Source organism: Phocoena sinus, chromosome 3, assembly GCF_008692025.1.
Source record: "Phocoena sinus isolate mPhoSin1 chromosome 3, mPhoSin1.pri, whole genome shotgun sequence".
NCBI lineage: Eukaryota > Metazoa > Chordata > Mammalia > Artiodactyla > Phocoenidae > Phocoena > Phocoena sinus.
The window spans coordinates 19,323,669-19,341,376 of NC_045765.1; the positions used below are offsets into that span (position 1 = coordinate 19,323,669).

The 17,708-nt window shown below is 46.8% G+C and overlaps 2 protein-coding genes and 1 pseudogene across 2 annotated transcripts; 2 read left to right on the top strand and 1 right to left on the bottom strand.

The window, feature by feature from the left end:
- Positions 1-212: 212 nt before the first annotated feature.
- F12 (coagulation factor XII) lies at positions 213-13,190 on the top strand. Its single transcript, XM_032626488.1, is given in 17 exon segments — positions 213-269; positions 625-682; positions 8,759-8,876; positions 9,571-9,607; positions 9,610-9,643; positions 9,927-10,037; positions 10,177-10,308; positions 10,472-10,576; positions 10,723-10,864; positions 10,950-11,179; positions 11,277-11,508; positions 11,771-11,891; positions 11,894-11,909; positions 12,005-12,154; positions 12,718-12,815; positions 12,817-12,867; positions 12,960-13,190. Coding segments are annotated over 17 exon segments (1,860 nt in total). The 3' UTR covers positions 13,128-13,190.
- A 2,583-nt stretch (positions 13,191-15,773) lies between these two features.
- On the bottom strand, positions 15,774-16,295 carry LOC116751671 (annotated as a pseudogene).
- A 767-nt stretch (positions 16,296-17,062) lies between these two features.
- PFN3 (profilin 3) lies at positions 17,063-17,605 on the top strand. The gene has a single exon (XM_032627871.1). It carries the CDS (start codon positions 17,139-17,141, stop codon positions 17,550-17,552), a length of 414 nt encoding a protein of 137 aa, XP_032483762.1. The 5' UTR covers positions 17,063-17,138; the 3' UTR covers positions 17,553-17,605.
- The last annotated feature ends 103 nt before the right edge of the window (positions 17,606-17,708 follow it).

Here is a 17,708-nt window from a genome sequence, read left to right on the forward strand (position 1 = left end):
GTTGTGGCTCGCAGGCTCTAGAGCTCAGGCTCAGTAGTTGTGGCGCACAGGCTTAGTTGCTCCGCAGCATGTGGGATCTTCCTGGATCAGGGCTCGAACCCGTGTCCTCTGCATTGGCAGGCAGATTCTCAACCACTGCGCCACCTGGGAAGCCCGACCAGTTCTATTGATCTGGACTCCTGGACAAGTGGTTGGACCAACAGAAAGACCCCATGAGGGCTCTGCTGCTCCTGGGGGTCCTGCTGGTGAGCCTGGAGTCAGCGGTTTTGGTGAAGGCTGTGGGAACCAGGAGGGTTGTACTGGGATGGCCCTGGGGGGTCCCTATCACAGCCTTGGCTTCTGCCCATGACCTTTTAGTCTAGGTGATTGGAAGGCCTGTTTGGAAAGACTAGGCAAGCCTATAAGGCCAAAGTAGAGGAGAGAAAGACAGACAGTGCTGGTGGATATGAGCATTACTGGGGAAGGGGGACCTTGAGGAGACAATGAGAGGAGGAAGGAGGGGTCCAGGCCTTCTGAGGAAATCTCTGCGTTTCTGGACTGTGAAAGGAAGCTGTGGACTAGCATGGGATCGGGGCAGGCAACGACTTTCTGGGGAAATTCCCGGCTTTCTTCTCTCTCCCATAGACTCCACCTTGGAAAGCCCCCAAGCAGCATAAGTTCATAGAGAGTGAGCACACAGTGGGTAAGTAGCCTGGGTCCACCTCCTGAGAGACCCTTGAACAGGGATGAGTATGGCAGAGAGTGTGCAGATTGTTAGTCTCTGGCCCTTGGGGTGAGGGGAAGTATCCTGGGCACTCTTCACTCTCATCCCCAGAGTTGTCTGGCTGGCATTCAGACCTGAGAGCCTACTATATGCCAGGTCTTGTGCGCATGGGTGCCGGGGATCCAGAGTGATAGTGAACTATGTGCTCCTTGAGGGCAAGGCTGGAGCTGTATCTGAGTGTCTGGTCCAGTACCTGCCAGTCTTCCTCGGTTTCCCCAGCCTCCCCCTTCCTTTCCTCTCCTCAATACATCTCGCAGGCATCAGTCATGCCACACAGAGGCCAGGGCCCTTGACGGACAAGGAAGGATCAAGAGCAGGGCTCTGGAGCCCAAATGCCTCTGAATCCCAGCTTCATCACTTATGTGCTGGATGGCTCTGCACCAATGACTTGACTTCTCCAAGCTTAAATCCCCACCTGTAAAATGAGGCTGGTAATGGTAAAACTCTTAGGGTTGTGGAGAAGGAGAAATGAGTCATTAATCCCAGTGAGGCGCTCAGCCCACAGTTTGGTACATGGTAAATGCTTAAAATATATTGGCTTTTATTATCAAGCTCCCTTTTAGATGGTAGATATCTGCCATCTTCCCCCTGCCATAGCTCCCCATTGCCTGTATTTTTCCAGGCACTAAATATTTACCTAGAATTGTAAACTAGATTGAGCCTGCCCTGGCAAGCCTGCCCTGATGGGATCAGGCCCAGCCCCTTAGCATGACACTGAGGCAATCCTGAGTACCTCACCTCCTCTCCTCAGCACTCCACACCTAGCCAAACTGCTCTCCTCCCTCTAGCCTGACTCAACCTAGCTGCTCTGCCCTTGCCTAATCACCTACTTAGGGTCCTACTCTTCCATGTCCATCCCATTTGCATCTTAAAGGTCCGTCTCAGACCTCTCTCTCTTCCTTTAATGTCCTGTCCCTGATTTGGCCCTCAGCACAAGCGTCATTGGGCCTCTAATAACAAAATAGCAGCTAATGTACTATGTGCCAGACTCTGTGTAAGTGTTTTATAGACACAATCTCATTTAAGTTTCACAACACTCCTCTGAAATAGAGTCAATTCTCATTATTCGTGGTAGCCATGTTCTATAAAGTCACCATGAACACTGAATTAGCAAAAACTGAACCATTGCTCCTAGAGGAAATATAGGGTTAGGTTTCTGTTAGCTCTGGTCACAACATTTTCATCAACATATAACCTTGTTTTATGTGTGATTCTGTTTAAAGACACCTTACTTAATATATATTGTTGATTCATTGATATTGAATTCATGGCCAGCAGCACTATAGCTCATGCCTGGATGAAGCTTATCTAACCCACAAGTGTTCTACATAATGTACATCACAGCCCTTTTGCACTTCGGAACACTGGACAGCACTTCAGCACTCTATTTGGGGGCCATTTTCAACAGCAAAATCATGTATCAAAAGCACAAAATTTGAGGGCTTCCCTGGTGGCGCAGTGGTTGGGAGCCCGCCTGCCGATGCAGGGGACACGGGTTCGTGCCCCGGTCCAGGAAGACCCCACATGCCGTGGAGCGGCTGGGTCCGTGAGCCATGGCTGCTGAGCCTGCGCGTCTGCGGCCTGTGCTCCACAATGGGAGAAGCCACAACAGTGAGAGGCCCGCGTACCGCAAAAAAAAAAAAAAAAAAAAAAAAAAGCACAAAATTTGAAAAGCATGGCACTAAATAGAGCATGAAAAGTACACTTGTTGAGAAGTAAGAAGAACTACAGTCCTGCAGCCTGTGGAACAAAAACCACATTCAGAGAAAGATAGATAAGATGAAAAGGCAGAGGGCTATATACCAGATGAAGGAACAAGATAAACCCCCAGAAAAACAACTAAGTGAAGTGGAGATAGGCAACCTTCCAGAAAAAGAATTCAGGATAATGATAGTGAAGATGATCAAGGACCTCGGAAAAAGAATAGAGGCAAAGATTGAGAAGATGCAAGAAATGTTTAATAAAGATCTAGAAGAATTAAAGAACAAACAGAGATGAACAAAACAATAACTGAAATGAAAAATACACTAGAAGGAATCAATACCAGAATAAGTGAGGCAAAAGAACAAATAAGTTACCTGGAACACAGAATGGTGGAATTCACTGCTGCAGAACAGAATAAAGAAAAAGAATGACAAGAAATGAAGACAGCCTAAGAGACCTCTGGGACAACATTAAACGCAACAACATTCACTTTATAGGGGTCCCAGAAGGAGAAGAGAGAGAGAAAGGACCCAAGAAAATATTTGAAGAGATTATAGTCAAAAAATTACCTAACATGGGAAAGGAAATAGCCACCCAAGTCCAGGGAGGGCAGAGAGTCCCATACAGGATAAACCCAAGGAGAAACACACTGAGACACATAGTAATCAACTTGGCAAAAATTAAAGGCAAAGAAAAATTATTGAAAGCAGCAAGGGAAAAATGACAAATAACATACAAGAGAACTCCCATAAAGTTAACAGCTGATTTCTCAGCAGAAACTCTACAAGCCAGAAGGGAGTGGCATGACATATTTAAAGTGATGAAAGGGAAGAACCTACAACCATGATTACTCTACCTGGCAAGGATCTCATTCAGATTTGTTGGAGAAATCAAAAGCTTTACAGACAAGCAAAAGCTAAGAGAATTCAGCACCACCAAACCAGCTCTACAATAAATGCTAAAGGAACTTCTGTAGGTGGGAAACACAAGAGAAGAAAAGGACCTACAAAAACAAACCCCAAACAATTAAGAAAGTGGTAATAGGAACATACATATCAATAATCACCTTAAACGCGAATGGATTAAATGCTCCAACCAAAAGACACAGGATTGCTGAACGGATACAAAAACAAGACCCATACATATGCTGTCTACAGGAGACCCACGTCAGACCTAGGGACACATACAGACTGAAAGTGAGGGGATGGAAAAAGATATTCCATGCAAATGGAAATCAAAAGAAAGCTGGAGTCGCAATACTCATATCAGATAAAATAGACTTTAAAATGAAGAATGTTACAAGAGACAAGGAAGGACACTACATAATGATCAAGGGATCAATCCAAGAAGAAGATATAACAATTATAACTATATATGCACCCAACATAGGAGCACCTCAATACATAAGGCAACTGCTAACAGCTATAAAAGAGGAAATCGACAGTAACACAACAATAGTGGGAGACTTTTAACACCTCACTTATACCAGTGGACAGATCATCCAAACGGCAAATTAATAAGGAAACACAAGCTTTAAATGACACAACAGACCAGAGAGATTTAACTGATATTTATAGGACATTCCATCCAAAAACAGCAGATTACACTTTCTTCTCAAGTGCGCACAGAACATTCTCCAGGATAGATCACATCTTGGGTCACAAATCAAGCCTCAGTAAATTTCAGAAAATTGAAATCATATCAAGCATCTTTTCTGACCACAACGTTATGAAATTAGAAATCAATTACAGGGAAAAAAATGTTAAAAAACACAAACACATGGAGTCTAAACAGTACGTTACTAAATAACCAAGAGATCACTGAGGAAATCTAAGAGGAAATCAAAAAATACCTAGAGACAAATGACAATGAAAACACGATGATCCAAAACCTACGGGATGCAGCAAAAGCAGTTCTAAGAGGGAAGTTTATAGCAATACAATCCTACCTCAAGAAACAACAGACATCTCAAATAAACAATCTAACCTTACACCTAAAGGAACTAGAGAAAGAAGAACAAACAAAACCCAAAGTTAGTAGAAGGAAAGAAATCATAAAGATCAGAGCAGAAATAAATGAAATAGAAACAAAGAAAACAATAGCAAAGATCAATAAAACGAAAAGCTGGTTTTTTGAGAAGATACACAAAATTGATAAACCATTAGCCAGAGTAATCAAGAAAAAGAAGCAGAGGACTGAAATCAATAAAATTAGAAATGAAAAGAAGTTACAACAGACACCGCGGAAATACAAAGCATCCTAAGAGACTACTACGCCAATGAAAGCAACTCTATGCCACTCTATGCCAATAAAATGGACAACCTGGAAGAAATGGACAAATTCTTAGAAAGGTATAGCCTTTCAAGACTGAACCAGGAAGAAATAGAAAATATGAACAGACTAATCACAAATAATGAAATTGAAACTGTGATTAAAAATCTTCCAGCAAACAAAAGTCCAGGACCAGATGGCTTCACAGGTGAATTCTATCAAACATTTAGAGAAGAGCTAACACCCATCCTTCTCAAACTCTTCCAAACAATTGCAGAGAAAAGAACACTCACAAACTCATTCTATGAGGCCACCATCACCCTCATACCAAAACCAGACAAAGACACTACAAAAAAAAGAAAATTATAGACCAATATCACTCATGAATATAGATGCAAAAATCCTCAACAAAATACTAGCAAACAGAACCCAGCAACACATTAAAAGGATCATACACCATGATCAAGTGGGATTTATCCCAGGGATGCAAGGATTCTTCAATATACACAAGTCAATCAATGTGATACACCATATTAACAAACTGAAGAAGAAAAACCATATGATCATCTCAATAGATGCAGAAAAAGCTTTTGACAAAATTCAACACCCATTTATGATAAAAACTCTCCAGAAAGTGCACATAGAGGGAACCTACCTCAACATAATAAGGCCATATATGACAAACCCACAGCAAACATCATTCTCAATGGCGAAAAACTGAAAGATCAGGAACAAGCAAGGGCAAGGATGTCTACTCTCACCACTATTACAACATAGTTTTGGAAGTCCTAGCCACGTCAGTCAGAGAAGAAAAAGAAATAAAAGGAATACAAATTGGAAAAGAAGAAGTAAAACTGTCACTATTTGCAGATGACATGATACTATACATAGAGAATCCTAAAGATGCCACCAGAAAATGACTAGAGCTAATCAATGAATTTGATAAATTTGCAGGATATAATATTAAGGCACAGAAATCTCTTGCATTCCTATACACTAATGATGAAAAATCTGAAAGAGAAATTAAGGAAACACTTCCATTTACCATTGCAACAAAAAGAATAAAATACCTAGGAATAAACCTACCTAGGGAGACAAAAGACCTGTATGCAGAAAACTATAAGAAACTGATGAAAGAAATTAAAGATGATACAAACAGATGGAGAGATATACAATGCTCTTGCATTGGAAGAATCAATATTGTGAAAATGACTATACTACCCAAAGCAATCTACAGTTTTGATGCAATCCCTATCAAATTACCAATGGCATTTTTTACAGAACTAGAACAAAAAAATCTTAAAATTTGTTTGGAGACAAAAAAGACCCCGAATAGCCAAAGCAGTCTTGAGGGAAAAAAAACGGAGCTGGAGGAATCAGCCTCCCTGACTTCAGACTAATACTACAAAGCTACAGTAATCAAGACAATATGGTACTGGCACAAAAACAGAAATATAGATCAATGGAACAGGATAGAAAGCCCAGAGATAAACCCACGCACATATGGTCACCGTATATTTGACAATGGAGGCAAGGATATACAATGGAGAAAAGACAGTCTCTTCAGTAAGTGGTGCTGGGAAAACTGGACAGCTACATGTAAAAGAATGAAATTAAAACATTACCTAACACCATCACAAAAATAAACTCAAAATGGATTAGAGACCTAAATGTAAGACTGGACACTATAAAACTCTTAGAGGAAAACATAGGAAGAACACTCTTTGACATAAATCACAGCAAGATCCTTTTTGATCCACCTCCTAGAGTAATGGAAATAAAAACAAAAATAAACAAATGGGACGTAATGAAACTTAAAAGCTTTTGCACAGCAAAGGAAACTACAAACAAGATGAAAAGACAACCCTCAGAATGGGAGAAAATATTTGCAAATGAATCAACGGACAAAGGATTAATCTCCAAAATATATAGACAGCTCATGGAGCTCAATATTAAAAAAACAAACAACCCAATCCAAAAATGGGCAGAAGACCTAAATAGACATCTCTCCAAAGAAGACATACAGATGGCCAAGAAGCACATGAAAAGCTGCTCAACATCACTAATTATTAGAGAAATGCAAATCAAAACGACAGTGAGGTATCACCTCACACCAGTTAGAATGGGCATCATCAGAAAATCTACAAACAACAAATGCTGGAGAGGGTGTGGAGAAAAGGGAACCCTCTTGCACTGTTGATGGGAATGTAAATTGATACAGCCACTATGGAGAACAGTATGGAGTTTCCTTAACAAACTAAAAATAGAATTACCATATGACCCAGCAATCCCACTACTGGGCATATACCCAGAGGAAACCACAATTCAAAAAGATATATGCACCCCAATGTTCATTGCAGCACTATTTACAATAGCCAGGACATGGAAGCAATGTAAATGCCCATCGACAGACGAATGGATAATGATGTGGTACATATAAACAATGGAATATTACTCAGCCATAAAAAAGGAACGAAATTGGGTCATTTGTTGAGACGTGGATGGATCTAGAGTCTGTCATACAGAGTGAAGTAAGTCAGAAAGAGAAAAACAAATATCATATATTAACGCATATATGGAACCTAGAAAAATGGTACAGATGAACCAGTTTGCAGGGCAGAAATTGAGACACAGTTGTAGAGAACAAATGTATGGACAACAAGGGGGGAAAGTGGCAGGGGTGGTGTGGTGTGATGCATTGGGAGATTGGGACTGACATATATACACTAATATGTATAAAATGGATGAGTTATGAGAACCTGCCGTATAAAAAAATAAATAAAAATTAAAATAAAAGACACTTGTTTACAGTAGGAGTTGAAACAAGATGCAGAGCATCACCTTGTTTGACCTCAGCTGGGAATGTGCACTTCAGGTGACTCAAATTTTTCACCGCTCTGTGCATGTCCACAAATGACAGTGAAAGCCCCTTGAGTATTGGTTTGGGGTTACAGCTAAATTTTAGCAAGAAGTGCAGATAAGCAAATATAGAATCTGAATGAGGCTCAATTGTACTATTTTTAAAAATTACAATAGCAATATTTTTATTGTAAAAACTTTATAAATTACGGAAATAGAAAAGAAGGAAAAGTCACCCATAAATCCACTATCTTCCAAAAACCACTGTTACAAATTTTGGAGATTTCTTTCTAGATTTATTTTTTATGCATATGTAAATATATTTTTACAAAAATAGGACCATACTGACATGCTGGGTTTTTTAAAAAAAAAAAAAATCATTTATTTATTTATTTTTGTCGGAGTTGGGTCTTTGTTGCTGTGCGCGGGGTTTATCACTAGTTGCCGCGAGTGGGGGCTACTCTTCATTGCGGTGCGCAGGCTTCTCATTGCGGTGGCTTCTCTTGTTGCGGAGCACGGGCTCTAGGCATGCGTGCTTCAGTAGTTGTGGCTCACGGGCTGTAGAGCGCAGGCTCAGTAGTTGTGGCGCACAGGCTTAGCTTCTCTGCGGCATGTGGGATCTTCCCGGACCAGGGCTTGAACCCGTGTCCCGGGCATTGGCAGGTGGACTCCTATCCACTGCGCCACCAGGGAATCCCTGTCTCAACCATTTTTAAGTGTACAGTTCAGTGATATTAAGTACACTTGTATTGTTGTGCAATCATTACCACCATCCATCTCCAGAATTCTTTGCATCTTGCAAAACTGAAACCCTTCATCTGTACTATGTATGATTTTTGCCATTTTTAACAGATGAGAAAACTAAGGCTCAGAGTGGTCAAGTGACTTCAACATTCAACAAGTATTTATTAAGTGCCTACTTTGTAGCAAGCACTCTTCTAGGCCTGGAGGCTGCAGACTTGTCTAAAGTCACGCAGTTAGTAGTTGGTGGAGTCAGGAGTCCACCAACTGACTCCAGAAACCCAACTCTTAAGCAGGATGTGGTCTTGAAGGCACAATGATCTTTTCAAAGGTCTATCCTTTTTCCAACCAGACTCTGAGGGATGGTACCTGGGCAATGGGGCACGGGGAAAGTCATCAAGGAGTGTGTTACCCCTGCAGTTCTCACTGTCACCGGGGAGCCCTGCCACTTCCCCTTCCAGTACCACTGGCAGCTGTATCACAGATTTATCCACAGAGGCTGGCCTGGCCCTGACCCTGGTAAGACTACCCTGGAAAGGTTGGAGCAGGGGTCTGGGGGAGGTGGACTCTGCCCATCCTTCTGTCCAAGGAACCCTGCTTGGAGAGAAGGGGCTGTGATAGGGAACGGCAGCCCAGCCTCTTGGGCAGAGCTAGGAAGCTTCATCTCTTTCTTTCTTTCTTTTTTTATTTATTGAAGTATAGTTGATTTACAATATTGTGTTGGTTTCAGGTGTACAGCAAAATGATTCAGTTATATATATATATTTTTTTCAGATTATTTTCCATTATAAGTTATTATAAGATATTGAATATAGTTCCCTGTATTATACAGTAAATCCTTGTTGCTTATCTATTTTATGTATAGTAGTGTGTATCTGTTAATCTCATATTCCTAATTTATCACCCCCACCCCCGTTTTGCCCTTTGGTAATTATAAGTTTGTTTTCTATGTCTGTAAGTCTGTTTCTATTTTGTATATAGATTCATTTGTGTTATTGTTTAGATTCCACATATAAATGCTATCACATAATATTTGTCTTTCTCCATCTGACTTACTTCACTTAGTATGGTATCCCCTAGGTCCACCCATGTTACTGAAAATGGCAATATTTCATTCTTTTTTAATGGCTGAATAATATTCCATTGTGTATATACCACATCTTCTTAAACCAATCATCCATTGATGGGCACTTGGGTCACTTCCATGTCTTAAGCCTTATCTCTGTCTACAGGTGTGCTACCACCCCCAACTTCAAGAAGGATCAGCGATGTGGGCATACTGCCTGGAGCCAAAGAAAGTGAAAGGTGCCACACAACCTTTGGCGTGGCACAGGGCCCTTTCCCCGACCCTAGCTACTCTCCTGGGTATCATCAGATCTAAAACATATGGGACTCTGGGCCCACCTACCTCCTTCCCTCCCAGAGGGAGAAGTTCTAAGAGGGGGTAGCCCCATTTTTCAGGTGGGTAAACTAAGGCTTGGAAATTTGGAGGGCCAAGGTCAAAAGACAAGCAGGTTTGGGTAGGGACTTGGCCCCATCTGTTTGATTCAGGCTCCCCACTCTTTCTCCCCCTGTGTTCATCTCTCAGATCACTGCAGCAAATACAAACCCTGCCAGAAAGGAGGGACCTGTGTGAACATGCCAAATGGCCCACACTGCATCTGTCCAGATCACTTCACTGGGAAGCACTGCCAGAGAGGTAAGGAGATGCTGAGGCCAGGGGAGGGGCTGCTGGGGAACAGGGGCAGCCACGGGCCTACTGAAGAGGTCCTGTGGATTCCCAGAGATTTGGCATGGTCCCACACTCTCCTGAGACTACCCTACCCCTTTGTCCCCAGAGAAGTGCTTTGAGCCCCAGCTTCTTTGGTTCTTCCAGGAGAATGAAATATGGCACAGGCTTGAGCTGGCAGGTGTAGCCAAGTGCCAGTGCAATGGTCCGAATGCCCAGTGCAAGCCACTGGCCAGCCAGGGTGAGTAGATCGGTGGGGAGCTGGCCAGGGAGGAGGGCAGAAGGTGGGAAAGAAAGGCTGGCAGGAGGTCAGGTGGTGTGCCAGCGTAAGAGGGAGCTCTCTGGGTGGGGGGGGGGCAGGGGTCTTTGAGCCTAGGGGTGGCTCAACATGCTCCTTCTCCCAGTCTGCCGTACCAACCCATGTCTCAATGGGGGCAGCTGCCTACAGGCGGAGGGCCACCGCCTGTGCAGTTGCCCCACGGGCTACGCTGGACGCTTGTGCGAAGTGGGTGAGTTAGGGTGTCTGGGAAGCAGAAGCCCCGCCCCCACGTGGGAAGGGCTTGCAGAGAGGGAGGAGGGAGAGTGGAGAAGTGGGTGAGAGAGCGGCAGGACACCGTTCCATACCCTAGCTGTAGGGAGCCTTCTCTCTCCCCAGACCACAAGGCGAACTGCTACGGCGTGGCCCGGACTAAGCTCTGGGGTGCACGCTGTCAGCCGTGGGCCTCCGAGGCCACCTACTGGAATGTGACCGCAGAGCAAGCCCTGAATGGGAGACTGGGCGACCACGCCGTCTGCCGGTGCGCGGGTGGGGCAGGGCTGGGCGTCTCTTTCCGCCCCAGGGCCCTCTAGGGCTTCTCAATCACCCCCACCCCGTGGTTGCAGGAACCAGGACAACGACACCCGCCCGTGGTACTTTGTTTGGAGGGGCGACCGACTAAGCTGGAATTATTGCCGCCTGGCACGGTGCCAGGCCCCAGCCCCGGCGGCGCCCCAAATCCCTCCTCCGATACGGATCTCATCTGGGCACCAGCACTTCCCTTTGCCCTCGCTTTCGGCTTTGCAGAAACCTCAGTCCACGACCCAGACCCCGCTTCGACCCCTGACCTCAGGTTGTTGGGAAAAGTTAAGAATCCGAGCAGAGAAAGCACGGGACGAGCTACATTCCAAGATCGTGGGTCTCCCGGCCCTCAGCCTGGGCTTCTCCCACAGGCTGGTGCTCGCCGCCCGAGCAGCGGACTCCCCTGCCCAGCGCGGGCCCGGCGGGCTGTGGACGGTGGCTCCACAAACGGTTGTCCTCGCTGAGCCGCGTCCTCGGGGGACTGGTGGCGCTCCCCGGGGCGCACCCCTACATCGCCGCGCTGTAGCAGGGCCAAAATTTCTGCACCGGCAGCCTCATCGCCCCCTGTTGGGTGCTGACCGCGGCTCACTGTCTGCAGAACCGGCAAGTGCCTGAGCGCTTAGCTCCCGGCCCTGGATCCCTAGCTCCTCTCTCCTGTGCCCAGCTTCCGCGCGACACCTGAACACGTGCCCTACCTCTACGCGTCCCCTACCTCTACGCGTCCCCGCCCACCTTTCCCCCTTCTCCCTTTCAGAGCTCCCCAGGAGGAAGCTGAAACCCAAGAAGGGGCTCGGAAAGAGGGGGGTCCCGCAGGATGCCTGTGGCCGGCTCTGAGCACGCTTCCTTTTCCCGACCCTGCCCCCAGACCTGCGCCAGAGGAGCTGACAGTGGTACTCGGCCAGGACCGCCATAACCAGAGCTATGAGCAGTGCCAGACGCTGGCCGTGCGCGCCTACCCCCTGCACGAAAGCCTTCTCGCGTTATCACCTACCAGCACGACCTGGGTGCGTGGGGGCGCCCCAGCGGGGATCAGGGGAAAGGGTGGGCGGGGCTCGAAGTCCTAGCGTCCCGGTCTCATGCTCCTCCCCGCTTGGGTTAGCTCTGGTGCGCCTGCAGGAGAGCGCTGAAGGCTGCTGCGCGCACCCGTCGCCTTTCGTTCAGCCAGTGTGCCTGCCGAGTAGCGCCGCCCTCCCGGCCGAATCCGAAGCCGCGCCCTGCGAAGTGGCCGGCTGGGGTCACCAGTTAGAAGGTAGGCAGAACCGCTAGGGGCGGGAGGGAAACCTCTGGCCACCGGGGTAGGCAAGAGAAGGCCGCAGGTTTGGTACCGCCAGGGACAGGTGGGGCCGACCTGGTGGGTTGTGAGGACGTGCAGGGCCCTTGTCTCTGCAGTCTTCTTCTCCAAGAGCTTGGTATTCACTGTTGGGGGGCGTCCCCAAATCTGAGGCGTATCGGGAGAATCGCACTTTCTCTTGATTCCCTCTGGGCACAGAGCTGCAAGGGCTACTAGGACGCTGGCCCGCCCTGGAGCAGTAGGTGGGCTGGATGTGGACCAAGGTTTTGAGACACTGGATGGGAAGTGGGGGTGGGGTTCCGAAGCAGTCCTGCTTCCTCCTGGTTCATTCACATAACCGCTCCTCTCTGGCCTCAGTTTTCTCGTCTATGAAATAGTGTTAAAGGCAACTCACTCTCTCTCGGGCTTGTTGCGAGGGAGGCAGGAGATTAGCGGGTTTGGAAGAGCCTGGCGCAGCCAGGTCCATGCCCTGGGCGGAGAGGAGTTGGGAGGGGTGTGAGGAAGGCGCTCTCGGTTCGCAGGGTCAGGGTAATATTCCAGCTTCCTGCAGTAGACTCAGGTGCCACTCATCCGCCCGGAGCGCTGCTCCACCCCCGACGTGCACGGAGCCGCCTTCATCCCCCGGCATGCTCTGCGCTGGCTTCCTCGAGGGTGGCACTGACGCGTGCCAGGTGAGCCCTTGGACCCACTTGGTGCCCTCCTCCAACCCGGTCAAGTGCAGACCCCAAGCCAAGGGCGCTGAGCCGCGTGTCCCCCGACCCAGGGTAACTCCAGGGGCCCTCTGGTGTGTGAGGATGAGACCGCAGAGCGCCAGCTCATCCTGCGAGGCATCGTCAGCTGGGGTTCAGGTTGCGGCGACCACCACATGCCAGGTGTATACACCGACGTGGCCAACTACCTAGCCTGGATCCGGGAGCACACCGCTTCCTGACCGCCCCGGGACTCGTCTTTCCCTCCTGGGCAATTCTGGAATGGAAGTGTGGCTGAGGCGTGATCATAGATAGCAAGGAATGTGTTCCATTCCCCCCAGCGCTGCCAGCCCGGCGCCAGGCATGGCATAGAAATCAGTAAAGTGCTTTTGAAGATGCTTGAAAGGCACAGCTCTTCAGGTGTCCCGTCGGGAAATGCCAAGATAGTATACCGGTGCTCAACTTCTCCACACCCCTTCAGAGAACAGAATCTATTGAGATCTGATGCAAGGTTGAGATTCATGTCCAGCTGACATTTACTAAGCCACACTGTGTACCAACCCTGTGCAAGGTGACTCCACATGTATGAAACTCATATTTTAAGTTTATAGCAGGAGTTCTCAACCTCGACTGTACATCAGAATCACCATGGGGAGCTTTTTGAACCTATGCCCAACATCCACCTCAGGCCAATTAAATCAATATTTCTAGGGAAGGGGGGTGGGTGGGTAGCCATTTGTTTTGTTTTGTTTTTTTACAAACAGAAAAAAGTGAAATGTTTATTTGGCAGAAAACTTTTGAAGTTAATAAAGAAATGACAATAACTGGTACACACATTAATTCAAAATATTTTTACTAAGCACCAAATAGAATAGTTCCTGAACTTTTCACTAAGAACCTCTTTCATTATTGAAAGAATGCCTAAAATGTAATCAATTTAGTTAGGTTTTTAATCAAGAAATCTAAAGCTGCCAATCAGAGCTTCTAATTGGCATGAGATGACCAGGTTAACAACCTTGAAATCAGATAATGTGGTTAAAAACAACTTTTAAAAGCTTTGTTTAGGGCTTCCCTGGTGGCGCAGTGGTTGAGAGTCTGCCTGCCGATGCAGGGGACACGGGTTCATGCCCCGGTCTGGGAAGATCCCACATGCCGCGGAGCAGCTGGGCCCGTGAGCCATGGCTGCTGAGCCTGCACGTCTGGAGCCTGTGCTCCACACCGGGAGAGGCCACAACAGCTAGAGGCCCGCGTACCGAAAAAAAAAAAAAAAAAAAAAAAGCTTTGTTTAACTATATACTCCAAATGAGGGAATTCGTTGCCTCCGGCTGTGTACCATACACACACATACACAAACAAAAATAAGTACTAAGTTATTATATATAAAAGATAATAAATGGTCCCTGCATATTCAGAGGGGAATAATGCCTACTTCTCATGAGGAACAAGGAGACAGATTACTAACTCCAGAGGGAGAACCAAGCAAGGCTGGCAGAAGAGACAAGAAGTCCTGTGTCCTGTGGATACGACGGAGAGGGCCTTTGGAGGCTGCAGAGACCAGGTGGCGTCCAGGCCAGAGGGGAACTTGAGTGGATGTCAAGGTGGGTGGGGCAGGGCCTTCAAGGCTGGAGAAAAAGCGAGCCAAGACACCGAGTCACAGAATTACTGCCTGTTCAAGAGACAGTGCAGCACTTGGTGAGAGAGAAGGGGTGTAATCTAATGAGGGAATGTGAACAACAGAGAGAGGAAAGCCTCATCCAAGGAGACCAGGCACAATGCCGGTTTGTATTTCTCAACAGCAGACCAGGCACAATGCTGGTTTGTATTTCTCAACAGCGGTTCAACAGAGAATCTGAGGTGGCCTGTGCGGCTGGCAGAGGGTAAAATATCTTCCCAAACACCGAGTCTCCCATGCACCCTGCAGCCAACCTCCCACCTCGAGGCCCCAGTCCCTTGGAATCAACACCACCCATTAGCAAGAAATTCATTAATGGAAAAATCTGCTCCAAATAGCAGAACAAACAAACAAAACTCAAAACTCAGAGATGATCACAGCAAACTTTAACCCTCATACTTCACCTATGCCCCTATTGAGAGCAGGGTCCGCTCTGTTACTTAAACTGATTATTGTGGAAATGAATATCACTAGCATATCACTGCTCCGACCACCCCCAAAAGTAAATAAACACTACACAAAATATAAACTTACCCCAAATAAAAGTCAACATTAACTTAAGGATACTACTGGATTCCTATAGCACTAGGTTACTGCAGTACAATAACAGTTACTACGCTAACCTACAATATTATAATCCTCTTCCAACCTATTTACAAAATAGCCTCATTCTGAGGTTCTGGAAGGGTTACATTGTTGCATTAGACTCCTCTTCTTGAGGTAGTTCAAAGTCTTGAAAAACAGCAAATTTACATATTTTTATATACTGCCACTGATGGGTAAATTATCATAAAAGGCCTACAACCGAAATCCTCATCCTTTGATATGCAGATCAGATCATACAAGCTTTTCCCCTCAGATCATACAAAGTAATGTAAAACTGGAAACAGAGAGATTAACACTCATTCAAAAATAAAAATAATAACAAGCAGCAAAAACCAAAAACATAAAAAGGAATCTGTAAATGGCATCACACTAACAGCCTTAAACTTTGCTAAAGACAATACACTTGGTTTACCAAAGCAATAAGCATTTTATAAAGTACTCCAGAAATAACACTTATAAAAATAGGGGGAAAATTTTAGATGAGAGCACAAAACTAAAATCATATTCTCTGGCAAAGAGTTCTCCCAAAATGGCATGTCTACAAGAAGTGATGTTTGACAAAACTGTGTTGGCTAACTCAGCCACCAGCTCATGTTCAGGTGGCTTTTCCTCAGGTTTGCTTCATCGGTGAAGGGGTATTTGCAGATGCCTGCTTGAGGTAGGCCAGGGAACCCTGAGGGATGTTGGCTGGCTTTTGGTGCTGCCTGTTGATGTCCTCCAGCACCTGCTGCCAATGTCTCAGTTTTGTTAAGTGCTTCTGGACCAGAGCACCCTTCCGCTGTAATTCGTTCCTCAGTTCCGAGACATCCTCTTTGATAACTTGCTATGGCTTCTGGACAGATAACTGCAATCTTTTTTGGAGGAAAAAACATTCTGTCTGTCTCACAATATCTAGAAATTTCTGGATACACTGATCAACACCAGTTCAAATTTCTTCCTGATCTGTACCATTGACATAATCCTGACTCACCAGAGAAGCAAAGCAGGCCTTGAACTATGACTCCTACTCGTCCACCAAGGTACTGTTAGAAGTTCTCAGAATGCCTGGTATGGCCTGAAGAAGCGAAGCCTAGCCCAAGAACCCCGGCGGGGGTGGCTGCCCGGAGAACATGCCTCCCAGTGGAGCCGCCATTTCTAAAATGGCCTAGCCATTTGTTTTAAAACCTCCCCAGGTGATTCTATCTGCAGCGGAGGTTGAGAACCATGGTTAGAAGTACTCAACATTAAATCAGTGGTGTGGACCCTTAAGGCTGATGGCGTGGAAGACCCTCACCCCTGCCCCAACTGTCACTAGGGCAGCGAGTCTCAAAGTGTGGTTCCTGGACCAGCAGCAGCATCGCCAGGGAACTTGTTAGAAATGCGTATTCTCTGGCTGCATCCCATACTGCAGAATGAGAAACTCTGACTTGGGGCCCAGCAATCTGTTTATCAGCTTTCCAGGAGATTCTGATACTCCTAATGTTTGAGAACCACATTCTGGGAGTTGAATGGTTATCAGGCTGAGAGGTCAGTCAGTTTAGACATGGCACCTTTCTTTTTATTCTTAAACTCGTGTGCTGTGCTTGATGGGCCATTTAAGTGTTCGCTTGTTTGTTTTGAGAGTTATTTTGACTCGTGCGATTCCCTCCTTCAGGCTAACTTTATTTTTTTTCTGCTTATCACACTTTTATTGTAGAAAATTTGAAAAATATAGGATAAAAGTACGAAGAAATGAAAATCACCTGTATCTTACCATCTAGAAATAATTGCCATTATCTACTAACGTTAGAACTTCATCAGGTGTAAGATATGAACGCCGCCCCACCCTCACCCCATTCTCCAGCGTAGGTATCCGTTCTGTGACCTTGCAGCCATCTCTACGTCACAACCCCGCCCCCCCCCCCCGAATACGTCATAGTGACCCGGGCGTTCCAGGTGCGCGGCGCAGCAGGACAACCCTCGAAAGTGAGAGGCGAGGGACGCACTCTGAGCCGGAATGGGCGACTGGAAAGGCTACATCAGTGCGGTGCTGCGGGACCAGCGCATCGACGACGTGGCCATCGTGGGCCACTCGGACAATCGCTGCGTGTGGGCATCGCGGCCCGGTGGCCTGCTGGCGGCCATCTCACCGCAGGAGGTGGGTGTACTCACGGGGCCAGACCGGCGCACCTTCCTGCAGGCGGGCCTGAGTGTGGCGGGCCGCCGCTGCTGCGTCATCCGAGACCACCTGCTGGCCGAGGGCGATGGAGTGCTGGACGCGCGCACTAAGGGGAAGGACGGGCGCGCCATCTGCGTGGGCCACACGCCGCGTGCACTCCTCGTGCTCATGGGCCGGCGGGGCGTGCATGGAGGCATTCTCAACAAGACGATGCACGAGCTGATCCATGGGCTGCGCTCGCAGGGCACCTAGCAGGACAGCCAGACAGCGCCAAAATAAAGCCTGACCTGGGCATGGCAGACTCACCCTCCGGTCGTGAGGGGGTCGGGGAGGGTTGCAGATGCGGAAAGTACTTTACTAGAAGATCCTTGCAGAATGGGTATCTGGTGAGGTTGGTATTATGAGTCC

Excerpts from the sequence above, each read along its gene's own strand:
- PFN3 (XM_032627871.1), top strand. The coding sequence starts at position 17,139 with ATGGGCGACTGGAAAGGCTACATCAGTGCGGTGCTGCGGGACCAGCGC.